The following is a 21,303-nucleotide window of genomic DNA, read 5'->3' as shown; positions in this document are numbered from 1 at the left end:
CTAGCTGAAGGTATTGGGAACGTCCACCTAAAGTCACCTCTCCGAATCAGACAAGGTGGTGGTTTTGTTTGGATGCCCGTAACAGTCGCAGTCATGTTTCTGCATGTTTACATAAGAGGTGCACGCAGAAGAAGTTTAAATGGCTCCGAGGCCGACAAACCACATTCTTCAGCGTGAGATGCAGATAACAACAGCATGAACATTTATTAGGCTGTTCACTGTCAGATCTGGGTTGAGCTAGAGTGCATGAAAAACCAAAACTAGACGTACAAACACGTATGTGGGTTCTGATTTCAGCAGAGGCGGAAACATGCCAGCGCAGGGCATTTGTTCAGAGCTACAGACTACGTTCTTTAGACACTTCCTGTCTTATACGTCCAAGAAAGAGACACAAAGTGGAGACATAAAACACCCTGGACATCCATACTAATGACTCGATGCTGATTTTGCAAGCGTGAGCAGAGGATATTGTGGTTACTGCGATGGATGGCTGTGTTGCAGGAAGTCATCACAAGTCTTTCGCATTATCTACACAACCAGGATACACAAGAACTGGGGAGAGTCCCAGGTTGACGCAAGGTCTGCGGCTCCATGACAAATGACGAGTGATATTTCAAGTGGTTTACGGCTACAAACAAACCGTTTAAAATAAAAATCGCATACTCACCCCTTGGTTTCCTGTGAATCCTATTAGTGGTTTAGCAGTCAGACCCTGCAAAAAGAGACAAGACAAATTAATCAATAAGAAATGACATTAAATGACACTAAATGACATTAGCATCCATATTTATAAAAACATTAAGTGACTTATGCATATGCATGCAATTAAAATAATGATATGTAAACATTAGCTCATATGTAACAATGTTATATTTAAAATATTAGTGTTTATATCAATTAATTAAAATATTTTATATTATATATTGTAAGTACTGTAATTACAATATTACTGTATATATTCATGTTATATAAAATATAAATTAACGTTACATAAAACGTTATATAACAATGGTACGTATGATGCAGTTTTAAAAATTGACAATTAATATAACAAAAACATTATATATGTAATTAAACTTACTGTTTATATCAATTAATTTCTATATTACAGTTAGTGTAATTGAATTTAAATATTACTGTATATATTAATTTATTATACAACGTTTTATATAATTAAATTGATATACACACACACAATTCATATATAACAGAAATAGCTACATATGTAATCACAATATTACTGTTTATATATTAAATTAAAATATTTTATAAATTACATATTGTAAATAACGTAATTACAATATAACTACATTTTAATGTAAAAATATTATGTAAAATGACTGCATATCACAAAAAAAAAAAAAATTAAAATACCATTTTTTTAATTCACTAATTTTAATTGCAGTATATATCAATTACATATATTTTTTTTTAAATTACTGTTATTAATTTCTTATGCAATATTTGACATATAAATGAATTTAAAATTGCACTTATGAAATTTTTGTAACCGCATTATATTTTCAGTTGCATTAACTGGTTAATTTTATATTGTTTATAAAAATATTAAATGTATATAAAATATATACGTTCATATTACCAAGTACAGTTAAAAAAAAAAAAAAAAAAAAAAAGGAATTACCGATAAATATATAGTCAAACAAATATTACAAATATAAGCCAAATATTAAATTTCTGTTTTTTTATTAAACGAAAAACTACAAACTAAATTGTTTCACAATAATACAACATTATTATTATTATTATTATTAATTATTACATCAATATCAGCTGATAACCGACATGTTACTGATATATATATATATATATCAGTACTTTGTTTTATTTAAATTAGGCAAAATAGCATACTTTTTTTAGTAATTAATTTATAATATTTGGCCAAAACATGAAAATAATAAATGCTTCATTGGTTTTTGCCAGAATTATGCAAAGGAGCAGCCATTTATAAAATTGTATACATTACATATTGTAAATAAGTAATAAATACAGTAACAATACCACTGTATATATTAATGAAAAAAAAAACCCTGTAATTACATAATGTAATTACAATCACTTCATATCAATTAATTTATAAGTAAATATAAAAATGTTATAATGGAATTAAAATACTGTCTATTCATTCAGAAATGTAAACATACATTAATGTAATTAAAATGACAGTATATAAATTACACATTAATTTTCTTATGTAATATTTGATATGTAAACGGACTTAAAATTGCACCTTTATGAAATTACATTTTCGCAACAGCACTACATTTTCAATTACATTAACTGATTAATTTTATATTTCTACATAATATGCATTTTCATATCATCCTCACTTTATAAGTACTGTAAAATAAAAAATTTAAATTCTGAAGACATCAAGCACACTCTTCAAGCAGAAATGATGAAACGAGGAACCATAACCCGATTTATGTTTTATGCATTTCAAGTTAACAAGCATTGGCATTTCCATTAGTCAAAGCAGTTTAAATTTACAAGACGCTCTCAGATACTTCAAGAACAAATCAAACACCAATAAACACATGATCGCTGTTTGATCAACACTAGAAAAGCAGAAGAAAACTCCACCAAGTGCAGCACAATACACCCCCGAAACCACGTCTGCTATTTCACATGTCAAACACGGGACGTACAAGTGCAATAAGAGGATGCTTTACAAGTAATTCCCTGCTTGAGCCATGTGGTCTGTTTCCCAATATAAAGAGCTTTAGATCAGGCAAGAGCAGCTTCAGCAGGAACTCGAAAGACCGGAGCATGTGCCAAGAAAACGAAACAACAACACAACAATGAAGTCAACAAATCAAACCTGCAGCACTCAGCAAAGGCTAGTCCTCTATGACATTTATAGACAGTAATTACGTACAGGAGTGAACTACGTCGGCTGCACGGCCTTGAGTAGCGCAGACTACTTGAATATGAAAGGTTCAACTCCGGCCATCATTGTCTAAAGCAATCATGCCACCTACGACCCACTTCATACTAAATAACGCACAAGTATTCATCGACATCAAAGCAATTTCGGTCAACACGGGGCTGAGGGATCAATCCGAGCGCGAGCTGCTTATTACATTAATGTCGGGCCGGAAAAGGCTGATTGTTCTTCTCCACTCAACCAGCCAATCAAACGGCTGAATCTCAAACAAGGTGCTTTGCCGCTTATTAGCGAGGCAGATGAGCTGAAAAACTGTCTGGCTGAATGATTCAGAATGAATTTCATAAGTAAGAAAGAAAAAAAAAACTAGAGTCTGAAAAGATCTGGTCTGGTTAGTCGCAGAGGACTCGTTTCTTGGAAGGAAGTGTTTCTCAAACCGCTGAGTGTAAACAAAACGTGTCGCACTTCCTTCCTCAGACAATGGCGTTGAGGGGAAAAAAAGGGAAACTACATAGAAAAGCAGAAGATTGTACCAGCTGGGAGGATTGGAGGTGTTTTGGAGCGACTGTAGAGATTTTAAATTTGTTGTTGAGTTGTGTTTACTAACGCTAGCGTTGGCAGTACTCATAATTAGGGTTTGGGGATTGTTTAAAGGGACAGTTCACCAAAAAAAATGAAAATTCTGTCAATGATTATTCACCCTCATGTTATTCATCTTCAGACACAAAAAATATTTCTGATGAAATCTGAGAGCTTTCAGACTATGCGAAGAGAGGAAATGATTGAATAAAGTCAGTATTTTTGGTTTTCTTTGCGCACAAAAGGTGTTACTGTAGCTTTGTAAAATTACGGTTGAACCACTGATGTCACTTGGACTATTTTAGCAATGTTCTTACATGAGGATGAGAAATTAATGACAGAATTTTCATTTTTGCATTAATTAAGGTTACCAAAGCATTTGCGGGGGAGGGGAAAAAAAAAAAAAAAAAAAAAAGCAGCGATTGATGCATAGTTGATAGCCATTTTCAAAGCTTTCAATTATAAAACAAATTTATTAATGTTATTACATTATAATAAGTAAGGTTGTTAAAACGAACCAAAATCTCTGCACAGGACAGACTTGCTGTTGTTTCCAAACAGGAGGAAACACATCCAGTATTGACATTGGCTATCAACCAAAATGGCTTGAAAAATATCAGCATATAGGCAAAAATCCAATATCGTGCATCCCTACAAACCACAAAAAGAAATGCTGGGTTTTTAAACCCAAATGCTGGGTTCAACCCATTGGATCAGTTTATTGGGTTATTTTTAATATTTTTTACCCAGGTGCTGGGTTATTTTATTTTTTTTTTAACCCAAATGCTAGGTTCAACTTGTTGGGTCATTTTATGGGGTTATTTTTAACATTTTCAACCCAGGTGCTGGGAAGTTTTTCTGTAACTCAGCAGCTGGGTCATTTAACACTGGGTTTTTTTTTTTTTTTTTTAAACCCAAATGATGAGTACAATCCATTTGGTCATTTTATTGGGTTATTTTTTTAAATGTTGTTTAACCCAGGTGCAGGGTAGTTTTTCTGTAACTCAGCTGCTGGGTCATTTAACGCTGGGTTATTTTTTTAACCCAAATGCTGGGTACAACCCATTGGGTCATTTTATTGGGTTATTTTTTAATATTTTTTAACCCAGGTGCAGAGAAGTTTTTCTGTAACTCAGCTGCTGGGTCATTTAACGCTGGGTTATTTTTATTTATTTTTTAACCCAAATGCCAGGTACAACCCATTCGGTAATTTTATTGGGTTATATTTTAATTATTAATTTTAATAATTATAATTATTTTTTTACTCAGCTGCTGGATCATTTTTAACTCTGGATTATTTTTTTTCTACCCAACTGCTGGGTTAAGCCCGTCTCTGACAAAACAACCCAGCTGCTGAGTTACAGTCAGTCAGAGCGTGGCCTTTTTAAATCCTCTACAGGAGAGAGCGGTTCTCAGTGCCGCCAATTTGGTGCACTTCTTCAGTGAAATAAAGGTTTGCATACGTTTTATTTAATTTATAACGTTTTTACTGTGCTGTAAATTGTATTATTTTACGCAACACAACATAAGGATGAGATGTCAGTCGCAGTTGTTTCGCAAGATGGAAACGCCTTTTGGCTTGCATAAAATAAATGGATTTTATTCCTTATTGTACTGACTTTAATTTAGTTTGATATTAAAATACGTTCTCTAATGTAAGTACTGTTTTAGAAGTGAGTCACGGCATCTTTCAGCTACGAGTGAAACGCGAGGCCGTGGTCTGAAGTTCGCAGTCACCCCGCCAAACAGCAGCCCTTCACCGGCTCAGATTTCAGCAACACACTGGCACGAGGATTAGTGCTATCTCTGTAAAAATCGATTACAGAGAACGGTTGAACACTAAAATTAAAATGCTACATTTAAATGTTACTTTATGTCCTAAATGCTTGTTAAACGAGTTTAAACAAATGCATTTTTGCAAACTATGCTGTATTCACCCAAATAAATTCAATTTGTCTTGATTTTGTCCAAGTGTTCTTGCTAAATAAATGTTCATATTTAGATTATTGCAGTTGCCTTTCTAATTCTGTGTTTTTTTTTATAAGTTCCAGTCCATTTTAAGCCAGCAATATAATAATTTTTAAACAATAGTTGACTAAAATAAAAAAACCCAGCTTGTGATTGCCCAATATTTACCCAGCACTAGGTTGCCAAATAACCCAAGTTGCTTCCACAACAGCTAAAAAGGTCATCTTAAATCAGATCATGAATATTTAACATATAATAACAGTGTTCGTTCAGTTTTGCAAGACTTTTACCCTTTTAATCCAGCGAGAACATATAAAAGTCAACATGACGATCTAGACTACAGTCCAAAGAAAAAAAGCAAGAAAAGCAAAACTGGTCACAATCTCATCCCATCCAAGCTGAAATTGTGAGATTACAGTAGCATGTTATCATGGTTCATTTCAAATTGTACAGATGCAGTGATGCACTGTGTTCAGTCCATGGGGTTCTGGCTCACATCAGGAAATGAATAAATCATCCTTTTGATTCCATCTGCGACTGAGATAGGCACACATAATGGAGACATTACACTGCAGGCGCAGGCTGTGTACATCAAAATCCAATGCTACGGTAATTACGGGCATCTGTACATTCAGAGATATTACCTTAATGTATATTCTATACACACAAAGCCCAGTCGTATAGGTTTATAATAACACGCCAATTTAGGTTCACATGAACGGCAACGAAGGATAATTAGGCTTGGTTGTGAAGGCTGAAGGATTTATTACTTCAGGGCTCAACAATAAGGATGATCCGATGGCCCGGAGCCAGCGCGAGTGTATTTCAGGTCAGCTGATAGCACTGCCAAAAATGAAATATGGCATCTATCCTGAACACGGTCCATTATAAACCGATCAGTAATGATTTCAGCAAGTGTTTATGAAGTGTAGAACAGCAAGAGTTGCACTGTAGCTGTAAAAATGAGCTAGTATTGTACTACACAATTTTCCATTTTTTTAGTCTAAATTATCCTATTGCTATATATTAATCTATACGATATACAATGTATTGATATATAATTTTTGATAGCTGAACTACTGAAAAAATTCTTGTTCAACCAAAAATAAACTTAAGAGACAAACATGACAATCGACATCAGATCTCAACGCACGCTGTATAAATACAGGCATCACACAGAGTCGGTCTCTCTCTACAGCCCTAAAAAGAGTGCAACCCTCAGCCTGTTCGTTTGAATGGGCTGCTGACATGTCACTATTCACTGGGACACGAGCCCAGAACGTTCCACAGAGCTAACCTTGGGACAGAGGGTGGCTCCGGACCAACACTCACAGTCGGAACCCCAGCGGATCACACAACACAGATCTAGGCGGAGCACTGGCACTAATTTTGGACAACGCTAGATATGCACAGATATGGACATTCTGACCTCGACCAAAAGCTTATTTGTATGTAGGGCTGTTAAATCGATTAATCGCAACCAAAATAAATGTTTGTGTTTACATGATGTGTGTATAGATTTATATAAATTATTGTGATTAATCACGATTAATCAATGTGACAGCCCTGTTTTTATGTTATGGCCCACAAATTATATGATCAATGCAATGCAATACAATATGAAGTAGCCGTGCAGTAAGCAGGATATTTATGAATTATATTTTACCGTGCAAAATATTTGTTATTTTAGACTTTTATCCTCTGGATTTATAATAAGGAACATACAACCTATAATATAATATAAGATAAGATAAGATAATATAATATACCATAACATAACATACCATACCATAATCTAATATAAGTTGTGCAGTAAATAGGATATTTAAATCAACCATATATTTTTTTTTTTTACATATAATTTTTTTTCTCTGATTTTAAGATATTTGTTTTTTAATATTACAGTATATTTACAAAATGTCCTAAAAACATTTTTTGCATTCTTGCAAAGTTTTGTATATAGACAACAACATTGTCAAAATTATCTTGCTCACAAGGATCTGCAAAGTTTTGTATATAGACAACAACATTGTCAAAATTATCTTGCTCACAAGGATCTGTAAAAAAAAAAAAAAAAAAAAAAAAAAAAAAAAAACTACGGCTGTCAGACAAAAAAAGTTTGTGCTTGCCTTATATATATGTGTGTGTGTGTGTGTGTGTACGGTTTATTGTTATTATATTATTTATTGTTATGTATATATAAATGCACACAAATTAATGTATATATTTAAGAGAAATGTTATTTATATGTTGTTTTATTTATAATATAAATTATATAAAAATACATTTACTTGTAAATATTTCTTAAATATGTACATGAATGTGTTTGCATTTATATATAAACTACATAATTATAATAAACACATATACTTGTAAATACTTCTTAAATATACATAATTACACAAGTACACACACATATTAGGCTAATTCAAACTTTTATTTTGTATGTGATTAATCGCGATCAATCATTTGACAGCCCTAGTAAAAACACCAAACATTGCTGTATTCTTGATGCCAGGCCAAAAGATGGCGATGTCACACTGTGAAGAAACGCTATGCGCTTGTGCACATAAAGCTATAGACTGAACATGTAATATGCATGTGTATGATGTCTCCACTTTCATAAATTCGCATTAAAACTTTTGTAGTTTACACTGAGACGATACTGCTATTGTTGTCAAAAAACGTCTTGCATCAATTTGCATTTTTGACACGTTAAAAACACGTTATTGTGTAAATGAATGACCAAAAAGCACAAAACGTTCCGTTTTTAGCTGACAATGTGTCGTATAAATGTCTCTTTATTTAATCTAAAATTTTAGTACCTGTCGCCATCTCATTTAATGGCCAGAACAACAACAAAAACAAACAACAAAAGCCACTGCGTAGCAAGCAAAAAAATTATATTTGCCATCTATGGAAGCCCTGTTTCCACCATTATTAAAAATAAAAAAAAAATTGCATAATATAACCTCGCAATTGCGAGTTATAAAGTCAGAAGTGTGAGATGAACTTTCAATTGCGAATGTCAGAATGGTGGGAAAACTTGTATCTCGCAATTCTGACTTTTTCCTCGCAATTCTGAATTACTTACTCAGAATTCCATAATATCATCTCGCAACTGCAAGTTATAGTCAGAATTGTGAAATAAAATGTGAAAGTCAGAACCGTGAGGAAAAACTGCCAATGCGATCTGTATCTTGCAATTCTGACTTTTTTCCTCGCAATTCTGACTTTCTCAGAATTGCATGATACATTCTTGCAACTGCGAGTTATAAAGTCAGAATTGTGAGACATAAACTTGCAAATGCGAAAGCCAGAATTGTGAGAAAAACGTAATGCGAGTTTGTATCTTACAATTTTTTTTCCCCTCAGAATTGCATGATATGAACTCACAAACTTTCTCGCCAATGCAAGTTTGTATCTTGCAATTCTGACTTTTTTTTTTCCTGACTTCCCATAATTGTGATATAAACTCACAACTGAGAGTTATAAAGTCCAATTCAGAGGGAAAAAAAAAAAAAAACCTGATGTGTTGATAGAATTAAGAGTTTATATCTCACAATTCTGACTTAACTCAGGTGTGTTATAAAGTCAGAATTCTGAGATATAAACAATTCAGACTTTTTTCTCCAAATTGCGATTTTATACCTACAATTTCTATAATATGCATGTGTATGATGGATAGATATTTTGAGAATGCTTATTAATTACATCATTATCCAAGATGGCGGCATGTATGGTCTGATGTGTGTTTGTCCCTTTTTTATATACTCATTTGTTTGCTTTTATGCTTATATATGGAGTTAATTTTTAGTAGATTCTATGACTGAGCTCTTTGGTTTTTAAATGAAATAATTTTTATTGGATTATGGATTACCTTGTTGCAAAAAAGTGATTAAATTTAAGACTAGGTGTTTACATCAGTAATCCACCTAGCTTAACCAGGTGCCAACAGTCAACAAGAATCTGCAGACCCTGCTAGCCCTCCAGGCCCTAGCAGCCCAGCTACCATCGCCAGGCTCTACTTGGATCCTGAGGCCCTCTTAGCCTCTCTAGGCCCTAGCAGCCCAGTTTCCATCTCCAGGCTCTACTTGGATCCTGAGGCTCAGTTAGCCTCTCCAGGCCCCAGCAGTTCAGCTACCATCTCTAGGATCCAGGCCTTAGCAGCCCAGCTAACATCTTCCATCTCCAGCCCAGTTCCAGTCCAGCTACTATCTCTAGGCTCTAGGCCCTAGCAGCCCAGTTTCCATCTCCAGGCTTTATTTGGATCCTGAGGCCTTGTTGGCCTATCCAGGCCCTAGCAGCCCAGCTACCATCTCTACGCTTCAGGCCCTAGCAGCCTAGCTACCATCTCTAGGCTCTGTTTGGATCCGGAGGCCTTGTTAGCCTTTCCAGGCTTTACTTGGATCTTGAGGTTCTGCTAGTGTCTCTAGGCCCTAGCAGCCCAGCTAACATCTTTAGAGTGGATCCTGAGGCCCTGCCAGCTCCTCCTGGTTTTGCTAACATCTTCTGCTAACATGGCTTTACTCTTAATGCTGCTTTATTCATTGTTTTTGCTGAATCAAAGATCAAGTGATTTTTACGGGGTGAGTACATCTTATAACATTTGTGGCTCTTTGGACATAGCCTATGGATTCAACCGTTCAGTCTTTGTGCATTCCCCTCAAATGCCAAAAGAGTTGGGAGAGCACTTAAATATAGCCTGGTTGCTACCCAGAGATATATTTTTTCTTCAAAATCTTTGGATTTTAAATGACTACTTTGCACTTGATGGCAGACATTATTGGGACTCTCATTTTAAAAACACTACAGATTCCTCATATACTAATGGTAAACAGAGATGGTTTATATTGTTATTGCTGCTTTTATCTGGCAATGTGCAGCCAAATCCAGGCCCTGAGTTGCGGTGTATTCCATTGCCATCTGATGTGAAATCTATGTCTGGTTTGAGTGTAATTCACCTTAATGTTCGCAGTTTGTTACCCAAAATGGATTTGCTCAGAATTTGGGTGAATTTAACAGATGCAGATATTGTTGTGTTATCTGAAACTTGGCTGACAAAATCAATCACTGATAGGGATATTGGAATGGTTGGTTATAACGTGTTTCGTGCTGACAGACCAAGGAAGGGTGGTGGGGTTGCTATTTATGTCAAATCTAAATTTAATGTGAAGTTAGTTTACTCAGAATCAATCAGTAAGCAGCTGGAATTTCTGGCATTGAAGGTGGAATTGACTAAAGGCCTTTATGCTACTGTTGTTGGGTGTTATAGGCCCCCTTCTGCCCTGAGTACTGCATTGCAGACACTTATTCAACTCTTATCCAGATTGGACTACTCTGAAATCATTTTAGTAGGTGATCTAAACTGGGACTGGCTGAAACCTTGTTCAGATGAATTTAAGTTATTTTGTGATTCTGTTAATTTTACACAGCTAATCAACTCTCCCACTCATCCAAATCTTAAGTGCCATGAGAAATCCACCTTAATTGATTTAATTTTGACCAATGTTCCGCACAAGTTTACTGCTGTTGGTGTTTTTTGCAATGACCTAAGTGACCACTGTGTTGTTGCTGCTGTAAGGAATACTAAGATGTTTAAATGTAAACCTCGCGTAATATGTAAGAGGAATTTCAAAAAATTTAATGAACAGGGTTTTTGCCATGATTTGTTTAATTGTGATTGGAGTAGAATAGAGCTGATTCCCGATGTGGAGTCAGCCTGGATCTTTTTCCGGGACAATTTTTTGCAAGTAATAAATAGACACGCCCCACTAAAGAGATTCAGAGTTAAGGGGCGGGACAATCCATGGTTTTCCTCTGAGCTGGGAGAAATTCTTCATGACCGCAATTTAGCTTGGGCCAAAGCAAGAAAAACGGGCTCTTCGTCTGATTGGCTTGTTTTTAGGCAGTCAAGAAATAAATGTTCTTCTTTTATTAAGAAAGCAAAATCTGACTTTTATCTGTCAGCCACTACAGACACTTTAAATGATCCTAGAAAATTTTGGAAGGCTATAAAATTACTTTCTCTAAACAAAGATAGTATTAATGTTCCTTCTTATATTATGAAAGAGTCTGTAGTAGTTCATGACAAGCTGGAGATATTAAACCATTTTAATGAGCATTTTATTCAGTCTGGTTCTTTGTTTGACACTGCTTGTCCTTCTACTGTGACACCCTGTACAGATGTACCAGTCTCTACAAGTGTCTTTAATTTCACTCCATTTTTAGTGGCTGACGTTCAAAAAGCCCTAAAAGGGCTGGCTCCTGAAAAACCTCCAGGACCTGATCTTATAGAGCCCTATTTCTTAAAAATAGCTGCTGATTATGTAGCACAGCCTATAACGTACCTTTTTAATCTTACTTTAGAGAGCAACACTATTCCCAAAATATGGAAATCTGCATTTGTTTGCCTATTATTGAAAGGGGGTGACCCGTCAAATTTAAATAATTACAGGCCAATTTCTAATTTGTCTGCTTTGGCCAAAACGCTTGAATCCCTGGTGAGTGATCAGATGAAAGACTTCCTGCATGTACAGGACATTTTATCCCCAGTTCAGTCAGGTTTTAGAAAAAAACATAGTACCATCACAGCTGCAATGAAGGTGATAAATGACATCTCTGTTGCTCGTGACAAGAAGCAGCACTGTGCCGCACTTTTTATTGATTTGTCAAAAGCTTTTGACACGGTTGATCATGATGTTTTAAAGATTAGGCTTCTTAATTCGGGATTTTCAGAGAATACTGTCTCTTGGTTCTCAAACTATCTTAGTGACAGAACCCAGTGCATTAAGCATGATGGTGTTCAATCTGGTATTTTACCAATTCTTAAAGGGGTTCCACAAGGTTCTGTGTTAGGCCCTCTTCTATTTACTATTTATATAAATAACCTTGATCGGCATGTGTTTGATGCAAACTTTCATTTTTATGCAGATGACACAGTTATTTACTGCTGCGCATCCTCTCTTAAACAAGCCATTGAACATTTACAGAATGCTTTCACTGTGGTCCAAAACACTTTGCTACAGCTGAAACTTGTGCTCAATGCAGACAAAACCAAACTTATGCTCTTCACGGACCCTCGGAATAGACCACTGAATGTTCCCTCAGTGATTACTCTTGACGGACGTGAAATACAGACTGTTGCAACTTATAAGTATCTTGGTATTGTTATTGATGATTGCCTATCATTTAAGCCTCATGTTTACTGTCTAGTGAGAAAATTGAGGCTAAAATTGGGTTTTTATTTTCGAAATAAGCTGTGCTTTTCTTTTAATGTTAAAAAACGGCTAGTGGCATCTACTTTTTTATCTGTGTTGGACTATGGTGATATATTATATATGCATTCATCTGCTCAATGCCTTCATATGATTGACGCAGCCTATCATGCATCGCTGAGATTTATTACTAATTGTAAAGCTCGCAGCCACCACTGTGAGCTGTACTCTCGTGTAGGGTGGTCTGCTCTGGCCACACGGAGGCTCTGTCATTGGTATACATTTATATATAAGGCTATTCTTGGTGTGCTTCCATCCTATTTATGTTCACTTCTTATGAAAAAAAGTACTGGTCATTACTCTCTCCGTTCTCAGGCTGTTGTCTTGCTTTCTGTCCCACGTGTCAGTACTGAGTTGGGTAAAAGGGCCTTTGTTTATTCTGCACCCTTTACATGGAATTTGCTGCAGAACAACTTAAAACTTAGTAAATTGATTCCTTTGAGTGTTTTTAAGTTAAAAATGAGATGTTTTGAGTTGGACTCCCTCACATGTCAATGTTTTTAATTGTGAATTCATTGTATGTGCAAAATTGGCTTTCACTCTGTTTCTATTTTTTTATTTTTTTATTTTTTTTTGTATGTATGTAATGATGTGATGTAATACAGCTGCCTGTCTTGGCCAGGTCTCCCTTGCAAAAGAGATTTTTAATCTCAATGGGCTTCTCCTGGTTAAATAAAGGATAAATAAATAAAAAAATAAATAAAAAATATAAACTCGCAATTGCAGGAAAAAACTAAATGTTAAGTCACTTAGTTTTTTCTTACAATTGCAAGTTCACATCACGCAATTCAGATAAAAATTGTCAGAACTGTGAGATAAAAAGTCGAAATTACCTTTTTTATATTATTCAGTGGCAGAAACGGGAACATGATATATGCTGTTGATTTATTTTTTCTAGATTTATAATACCAATCATTAATTAATATAGAATTTTTAATATTATTGCCAAAACAATCCCGTTTGGTCAAGAGCAAACAAATTTAAGATGATGTGGAATTTCAAGCAGTTCTGATCACAGGGATCTGAATGCTGTGAAAATGTAAGGACTGCTGAATGAATCAAAAACTTGTTTGTATGAGCATGAATTTGATTTATTTTCAGATTTGAAATGAGAAGAACGTATAACCCTGAATCCGTAACATGCAACTTATACTACAGTCAGGACTGAAATGGTTTAATAGCAATTTTAGGTTTAATATAAAAAAAAAAGCCAAAACTGTCAAAAAGGTCATAGTGAACCTCAACACAAAGTGCAACGGTCTCATGACAGCCTGACATTTCAGAGTCATATTTGGCACTAATTCTGGTTTACCAGCCCCTAGTTCCAGCACTGAAAAATGTAGTATCAGCATTCCTTAAATATCCATGACACAGTGCCTGACCTCCACGTGAATCCAGTCACTATCTAGTCCATCTACTGCAGTCAGGTTGAGCAACAAGAACTGTAATCAATGCTGTGATTAGTGTCTCATCAACACAGCCTCTAGCCCAAACAACTTATTGACTGGTTTGCTCTGAATTCATGTTATTAGAAATGTCACGGTCACATGTCACCATAAACACAGTGAAGTCTTGAGTCACGTTTTCAGGCTCTTAAAACCAGTGTTGGTGAAGCTCCAGTGAAAGAGCACCTTGCCAAACTACTCAAGTAAGTTAGAAGTCACGTTTCCCTATGAAAAAGTAGATAATACTATAAAACGCTATAAAAGATATAATCAGATCAAATAATTTCTTGTGCAAAAACAATCTTTACTAAGGTGAGCAAACCTAAAATTGACTTCAATAATACATTGAAACAAAAATAATAAACTAGTGCTGTCAATCGATAAAAAAAACAAAAGCGGATTAATCATTTTTCTGAAATTAATTGCAATTAAGTGTGATTTTTCCCACCTAACATTAACGTTTTTAAATATACTTTTATACAATAATTTCACAATCTTCAAATAATGTAGAAACACAAATAATAAACTACTGCCGTCAATCAATCTAAAAAAAAAAAAAAAAATTAACTAATCGCACATTTTTCTGAAATTAATCACGATTAATTGTGATTAATCCTAATGATAAAAGTTTTAAATATACTTTTATATTGCAATAATTTCACATTTAATGTTCAAATTAATGTAGAAACAAAAATAATAAACTAGTGCTGTCAATCAATTTAAAAAGAATTAACTAATCGCATATTTTTCTGAAATTAATCACGATTAATTGCGATTAATCCCACCTAACAATAAAGTTTTTAAATATATTTTTGTATTGCAATAATTTCACATTCAATCTTCAAAATAATGTAAAAACAAAAACAATAAACCAGCGCTGCCAATATATTAAAAAAATAAAAAATTAACTATTAGCACATTTTCCTGAAATTAATCACGTTTAATTTACCATTTATCTCACCTAACATTAAAACATTTTAAACATACTTTTATTTTGCAATAATTTCACATTCAATCTTCAAATAATATACAAACAAAAAATAAACTAGTGCTGTCAATCGATTAAAAAAAAAAAAAAAAAAAAAAAAAAAAAAAACACATTTATCTGAAATTAATCACAATTAATCCAACCTAACATTGAAGTTTTGAAACATACTTTAATATTGCAATAATTTCACATACAATCTTCAAACTAATGTAGAAACAAAAATAATAAACTAGTGTTGTCAAATCAATAAAAAAAAAAAAAAAATTAAATCGCACATTATGAAATTAAACCGCGATTTATCCCACCTAACGTTATACTTTTACAATTTTTTTCCTTTATATTGCAATAATTTCACATTCAATCTTCAAATTATTGCAGAAACAACATAAAGGCAGTATATCGTTAATCTATCTATTATGGCTGCACGATTGAGGGAAAAAAAAAAAATTCTGATAAAAATCACAACTGCCACACAAAAAAAAATGTGATCTGACTGTATAATATCATCTTGTGCAAAAATTTTTATTAGGGTGTGTAAACTTCAACAGCTCACAAAACACTGAAACAATAATGGTTTAAAATACATTAAATACGCTAAATAAGTAAAATGACAAAGTAATGAATGTTATGTAATTAATCAGCAAATCTATGTTTAAACCACTTAATTATCGGAGCGAAGTGATTCACTAAAACAAATTAATTTAATGGAATGATTCAGATTTCCTAAAACCACATGCTAGAAAAATCTTCAATACCGGAAAAGCAACATTTACGTAAAATTACTGAGATATTGTTACATTACTGTAATATCAAGTTTGTTAGACATTAAGTCACTATTTAAAGTTAATGCTTAAAAGGAGTTAACCCAAGCGACTCCTTTCCTTTCAATAAAAGTGAACGGTGACTACAACCATCAAGCAATACTAAGCAAGTATGGAAAAGACCAGCTCAGACACTCTGCTAAACATCATCTTTAGTGTTCAACAAAAGAAATTAAGTTATACAGGCTTTAAACAACACAAGGGTGCGTAAAATAATAATAATAATAATAATAATAATAATAATAATAATAATAATAATAATAAAAAAAAAAAAATCACTTTGTTTGAAGTGAACTATGCTTTTTAAACTACTTTTGGACTTGTTTAAGCACCAGGCTTGGCACCAGTCAGATAAGGCTATCGCTTGAAACAACAAATCGATGGGAGTCACCTGTGGAACTGCAAAGTGGTACAAACTAAGAGGAAGGTGAAGACGCCGCTGTTCGTGCTTCCCCTCCGGTGCCACTCAAGCCATTACGTAAGTCGATAACCCCGGACACCAAACGCAGGGGCAAAACACCCAGCATGTAATATACTTTATCCATGAAGAAAGAGTAGATAAGCATTCTCTTAAGATCATTATAGCCCTTTAATGACCGTTTCTGCAGCCTGCTGACCGAAGCCATCTGTGCACTACACGCTACTCTCCAGAGGACCGCCGTGGGCTCAGAGGAACGGAATGTAGAAACTCACACGGCCAACCCGTGATCCAAGAACAACCTCTGAATTACTTCACCTATTGACACCTTAAAACCCTTTGCCAAGGATCTGGCTTCCATTTGAGAGCGGATAGAGTCCAATTGGATTCACTCGTCGCCATCAACGTGTCAGTTTGATAGCAAAGCGACTAATCTATGAAAGCCTGTTTCTACCACAGAATAAAAAATAAATTTAAAAGGGATTTATGACTTTTCATTTCACAGATCAGATTTTTTCCCCCCAAAACTGCAAGACATAAACTCAGAATTGTCAGATTAGTTATGAGAAAAAGAAAAGAATTGTGAGGTAAGCCTTGAATTTTGGGGGGGTGGTTAGGTGTGAGAAATCGGGGAGGAGAACAGAATTGCAAAATAAATATCTAGCAATTCAGAGTTTCTCTAGCAATTCTGAGTTTTTTCCTTGTAATTCCAAGTTTATATTTCACAATTCTAAGATTATATCTTGCAATTCCGAGGTTACATTTTCGTAATTGTAAGACAAACTTAGAATTCAGAAAAAGAAAAACCTTAGAATTGCAAGATGATAGAAACTCAGAACTGAGAGATATAAACTCGGAATTCCGAGGAAAAAAAAACTAGGAATTATAAGTAGTATACTCAGAATTGTGAGAGAGAAACTGAAAATTCAGACTTTTTTGGAATTTTGCAATTCTAATTCAAATTTTTCCAAGGTTATATTAAGAATTGCAAGATATAAACTCAGAATTGTGAAATATAAACTCAATTCTGATGAAAAAACTCAGAATTGCAAGGTATAAACTCCAAATTGTGAGACAGAAACTTGGAATTCTGAGGGGGGAAAAAAAACTAGGAATTGTGAGAAATATACTCGGAATTGTGATAAACTCAATTGTGAGATAGAAACTCAATTCTGACTTTAAAAAAAAAAAAAAAAAAAAAACGAATTGTTAGATATAAAATCAGAACTGTGAAATAGAAACTGAAAATTCAGAATTTTTTGGAATTTTGCAATTCTAATTTTATATCTTGCAATTCCGAGCTTATAATAGGAATTGCTAGATATAAACTCAGAATTGTGAAATATAAACTCAATTCTGATGAAAAAACTCAGATTTGCAAGGTATAAACTAGGAATTGTGAGACAGAAACTTGGAATTCTGAGGAAAAAAACTAGGAATTGTGAGATATAAACTCAGAATTGTGATAAACTCAATTGTGAGATAGAAACTCAATTCTGAGTACAAAAAAAAAAAACTGAATTGTGAGAAATAAAATCAGAATTGTGAAATAGAAACTGAAAATTCAGAATTTTTTGGAATTTTGCGATTCTAATTTTATATCTTGCAATTCTGAGCTTATATTAGGAATTGCAAGATATAAACTCAGAATTGTGAATGTAAACTCAATTCTGATGAAAAAACTCAGATTTGCAAGGTATAAACTAGGAATTGTGAGACAGAAACTTGGAATTCTGAGGAAAAAAACTAGGAATTGTGAGATATAAACTCAGAATTCTGAGGGGAAAAACTAGGAATTGTGAGATATAAACTCAGAATTCTGAGGGGAAAAACTAGGAATTGTGAGATATAAACTGAGAAAGGAAAAAACTGAATTCTGATGAAAAAAATTATTTAAATTTTCACTAAATTGTAAGAAAAGGTCAGAGTTGTGACAGTCCAAATTTTGAGAAATAAATACACCTTTAATATACTAGTGACGCACCGGAATTTTAGCAAACAAACATATTTGGATAAAACTGCAAAAAAAAAAAAAAAAAAAAAATAAAAATAAAAATAAACATTACAGTTAATTTTTTAGTTTCCAAAATAAGTTTGGAGGGCTGAAATGATTGACTGAAAAAGTTAGTGCATTTACTGTCTCAGTGTCCATCTCATGCACACAATGTGGAAAAGCTACAACAGGTGAACATGTCAGCAGCATGGACTTGTTTCACTATGACCAAAAATAAACAAATACATTTTCGGTGCATTACACATTCATATGCTAAATAATTGTCTTAGTGACGTTTGCTGTTGCAGTGTCATAGCTCCAAGGGACATTTCACCCAAAAAGTGAAGTTCTGCTTCACCCATATGTTGTTCCAAGCTCTATAGAAACAATCTTTAAGCTCTATAGAAACAATGTTTGCTTGCGGTGTGACATGCATGGCTCTGCTGGATAAGACAAAACCTTCGGACTCAAAGTTACAACAAACAGAAAAAGGAACAACGTGCAATAAGCCAAGATGCGACAAAGCATTTCCCTATTGACATACAAACAACAGGGCGGCCCAGTAAAATGGCTGACCCATTTATCAGCAGAGCCAAGTCATTCTGACTACCACCGTTTCTCTCTCCATCAAGCGTCAAGAACGGAAGAGGTGAAGCCCAGCTCTCATCCTAACACAGTATTCAACAGATGACTAAGCGACAGACGTAATCTTTTTTTTTTTTTTTCTCAGAAAACTAAGGTGTAGATGTGATGCAATCTGGCCAGCAAAGACTGAAGCGAAAGACAAGTGCACACAAAAAAAAAGGCTCCTCCCGGTCAGAATTTGCCTGAATTAAGCAGACATTTTCAGTGCCGCAGGCCTTCTCAAATCATGCAACCTAACAAGGAAACATAAGCTATTATTTTACTAAGAGGTCACTAGGGATGAACTGATACTAAAATTCTGGCAAATAATGATTTGTATGCATTTTTATATTTTAACAAATAATTGATGATATTAAAATTATGCATCATTTTGTCTAAACGAATTAAACTGTATCAACCAAATTAATTTTAAACAGTGCTGGCATAATGCATGTAATGCGAGTTATGGAATCAGATCATTTTTCCCCCAGGTAACCTGTAATGCACTATTTTTTAATAAGGCTTATTCATTTCACTTTTAGTGTAAAAGCGATTTACATTTGCCAAAAATTTGGGCTGTCAAAAAACTAATCGCGATTAATCGCATACAAAATAAAAGTTTGAGTTCGCCTAATATTTGTTTACTGTGTGTAATTATTATGTATATATAAATACACACAAATTTATGTATATATTTAAGAGAAATATGTTATGTAAAAAAAAAAAAAAAAATTATATATAATATAATTTATATAAAAATGATAATAAATACAAACTTTTTTGTATGTGATTAATCGTTTGACAGTCCTACCAAAAATAGAACGTTTTATATATTTAAAACAAACAAACAAACAAACAAACAAAAAAAACGAGCAAGCCCGTGTCAGATTTAAAAAGTATGCAAAAGTAACGCAAAAGTACCGTAACATTACATTCCATAAAAAGTAATGTGTTACTTTTTTAGGGAATAACTTTAAAAGTAACTTTACCCAGCAGTCATTTTAAATAGAGGTCAACCGATAAGCGTTTTTCACGGCTGACACTGATACCGATTATTAACAAATTAAGTAGAGCAATAACCAGTATTTTGAACCAATAAATATTTCTGGTGTAAAAATTACAATTAATGTCACAATTAGGAATAACAAAGGCTCTGAAAAAAAAAAAAAAAAAAAAAAAAAAATCTTTAAAAGCTTGTAAATTATGTTACCGGCAAATCGGTTTCAAAAATGATTAATGCCAATAACCATAAAAATGCTTAATATTGGCCCTTATAATCAGTTGACCCCTATGCTACAAGTGAATTTCAGCATCAGAGCATTATAATTAGGACTGGACAGTAAGTCAGTATACATGTATATTACAATATAATTTTTTTCATTAATGGTGATATGATTTTTAAACACATATCCGATATTTTGATATACATTACCAGTGTTTCCCATACATTGGGAAACGTGAAGCATTACATTCCATAAAAAGTAACAAAGTAACAAAATTAGTTACTTTTTAGGGAGTAACACAATATTGTAATGCATTACTTTTAAAAAGTAATTAACAGTAACTTTTCCCAAAAGCGATTTTAAGTACGGGTCGACCAACATGGGTTTTTCAGGGCCAGTGCCAATACAGATTATTACAGATTCAGTAGACCGATAACTGATATTTTGAACCGATACACATGTCTGGTGTAAAACAGAAAATTGTCAAAATTAAGAATAACAAGGGCTCAGACAAAAACTTTCTTCAAATGCTTTTAAATAATTTTATCAGCAAATTGGTTTTGAAAATGACCAATACTGATAACCATAAAAAATGTTATCTGTGCCGATAATCAGTCAACCCCATATGACTGGTGAAAAAATTAAAATTAAGGTCAAAATTAAGAATAACAAGGGCTCAGACAAAAACTCTTTAAATGCTTTTAAATAATTTTAATCGGCAAACTGGTTTTGAAAATGACCAATACCGATAACCATAAAAATGCATAATATCGGTGCAGACAATCGGTCGACCCCTGATTTTAAATGCTACAAGTGACTTTAAGCTTCATAGCGCACCATGCACAAAATGAAAAATTAATATTAATTTCAAAATTTTCTAAAAGTTACATTTAACACTTAATTATTAGTGCTTTTTATATTAACTTGAAGTTGAACTTGAAGTGCTAATGGCAAATGGGGGAGAAAAAAAAAGAAAAAAAAGTGCACACTTAAATGGACCAATACCAATAAATACAAAATTATTTTAGACCAATAATAATAATAATAATAATAAATTAATTA

General features: G+C 33.6%; 1 protein-coding gene across 1 annotated transcript in view; it reads right to left on the bottom strand.

Moving 5' to 3' along the window:
- ell (elongation factor RNA polymerase II) overlaps window positions 1–21,303 on the bottom strand; it is a 51,695-nt gene that overhangs the window by 26,776 nt on the left and 3,616 nt on the right. The window contains exon 2 of the mRNA XM_051094620.1: window positions 668–712. Coding sequence (XP_050950577.1) covers window positions 668–712 — 45 coding nt within the window. The remainder of the gene's footprint in view (window positions 1–667; window positions 713–21,303) is intronic.

The sequence above is a fragment of the Labeo rohita genome, chromosome 22 (assembly GCF_022985175.1).
Source record: "Labeo rohita strain BAU-BD-2019 chromosome 22, IGBB_LRoh.1.0, whole genome shotgun sequence".
NCBI classification, from domain to species: Eukaryota; Metazoa; Chordata; class Actinopteri; order Cypriniformes; family Cyprinidae; genus Labeo; species Labeo rohita.
Note: the sequence above shows the minus strand (reverse complement) of the source record. Positions and strands in the feature narration are given on the sequence as shown.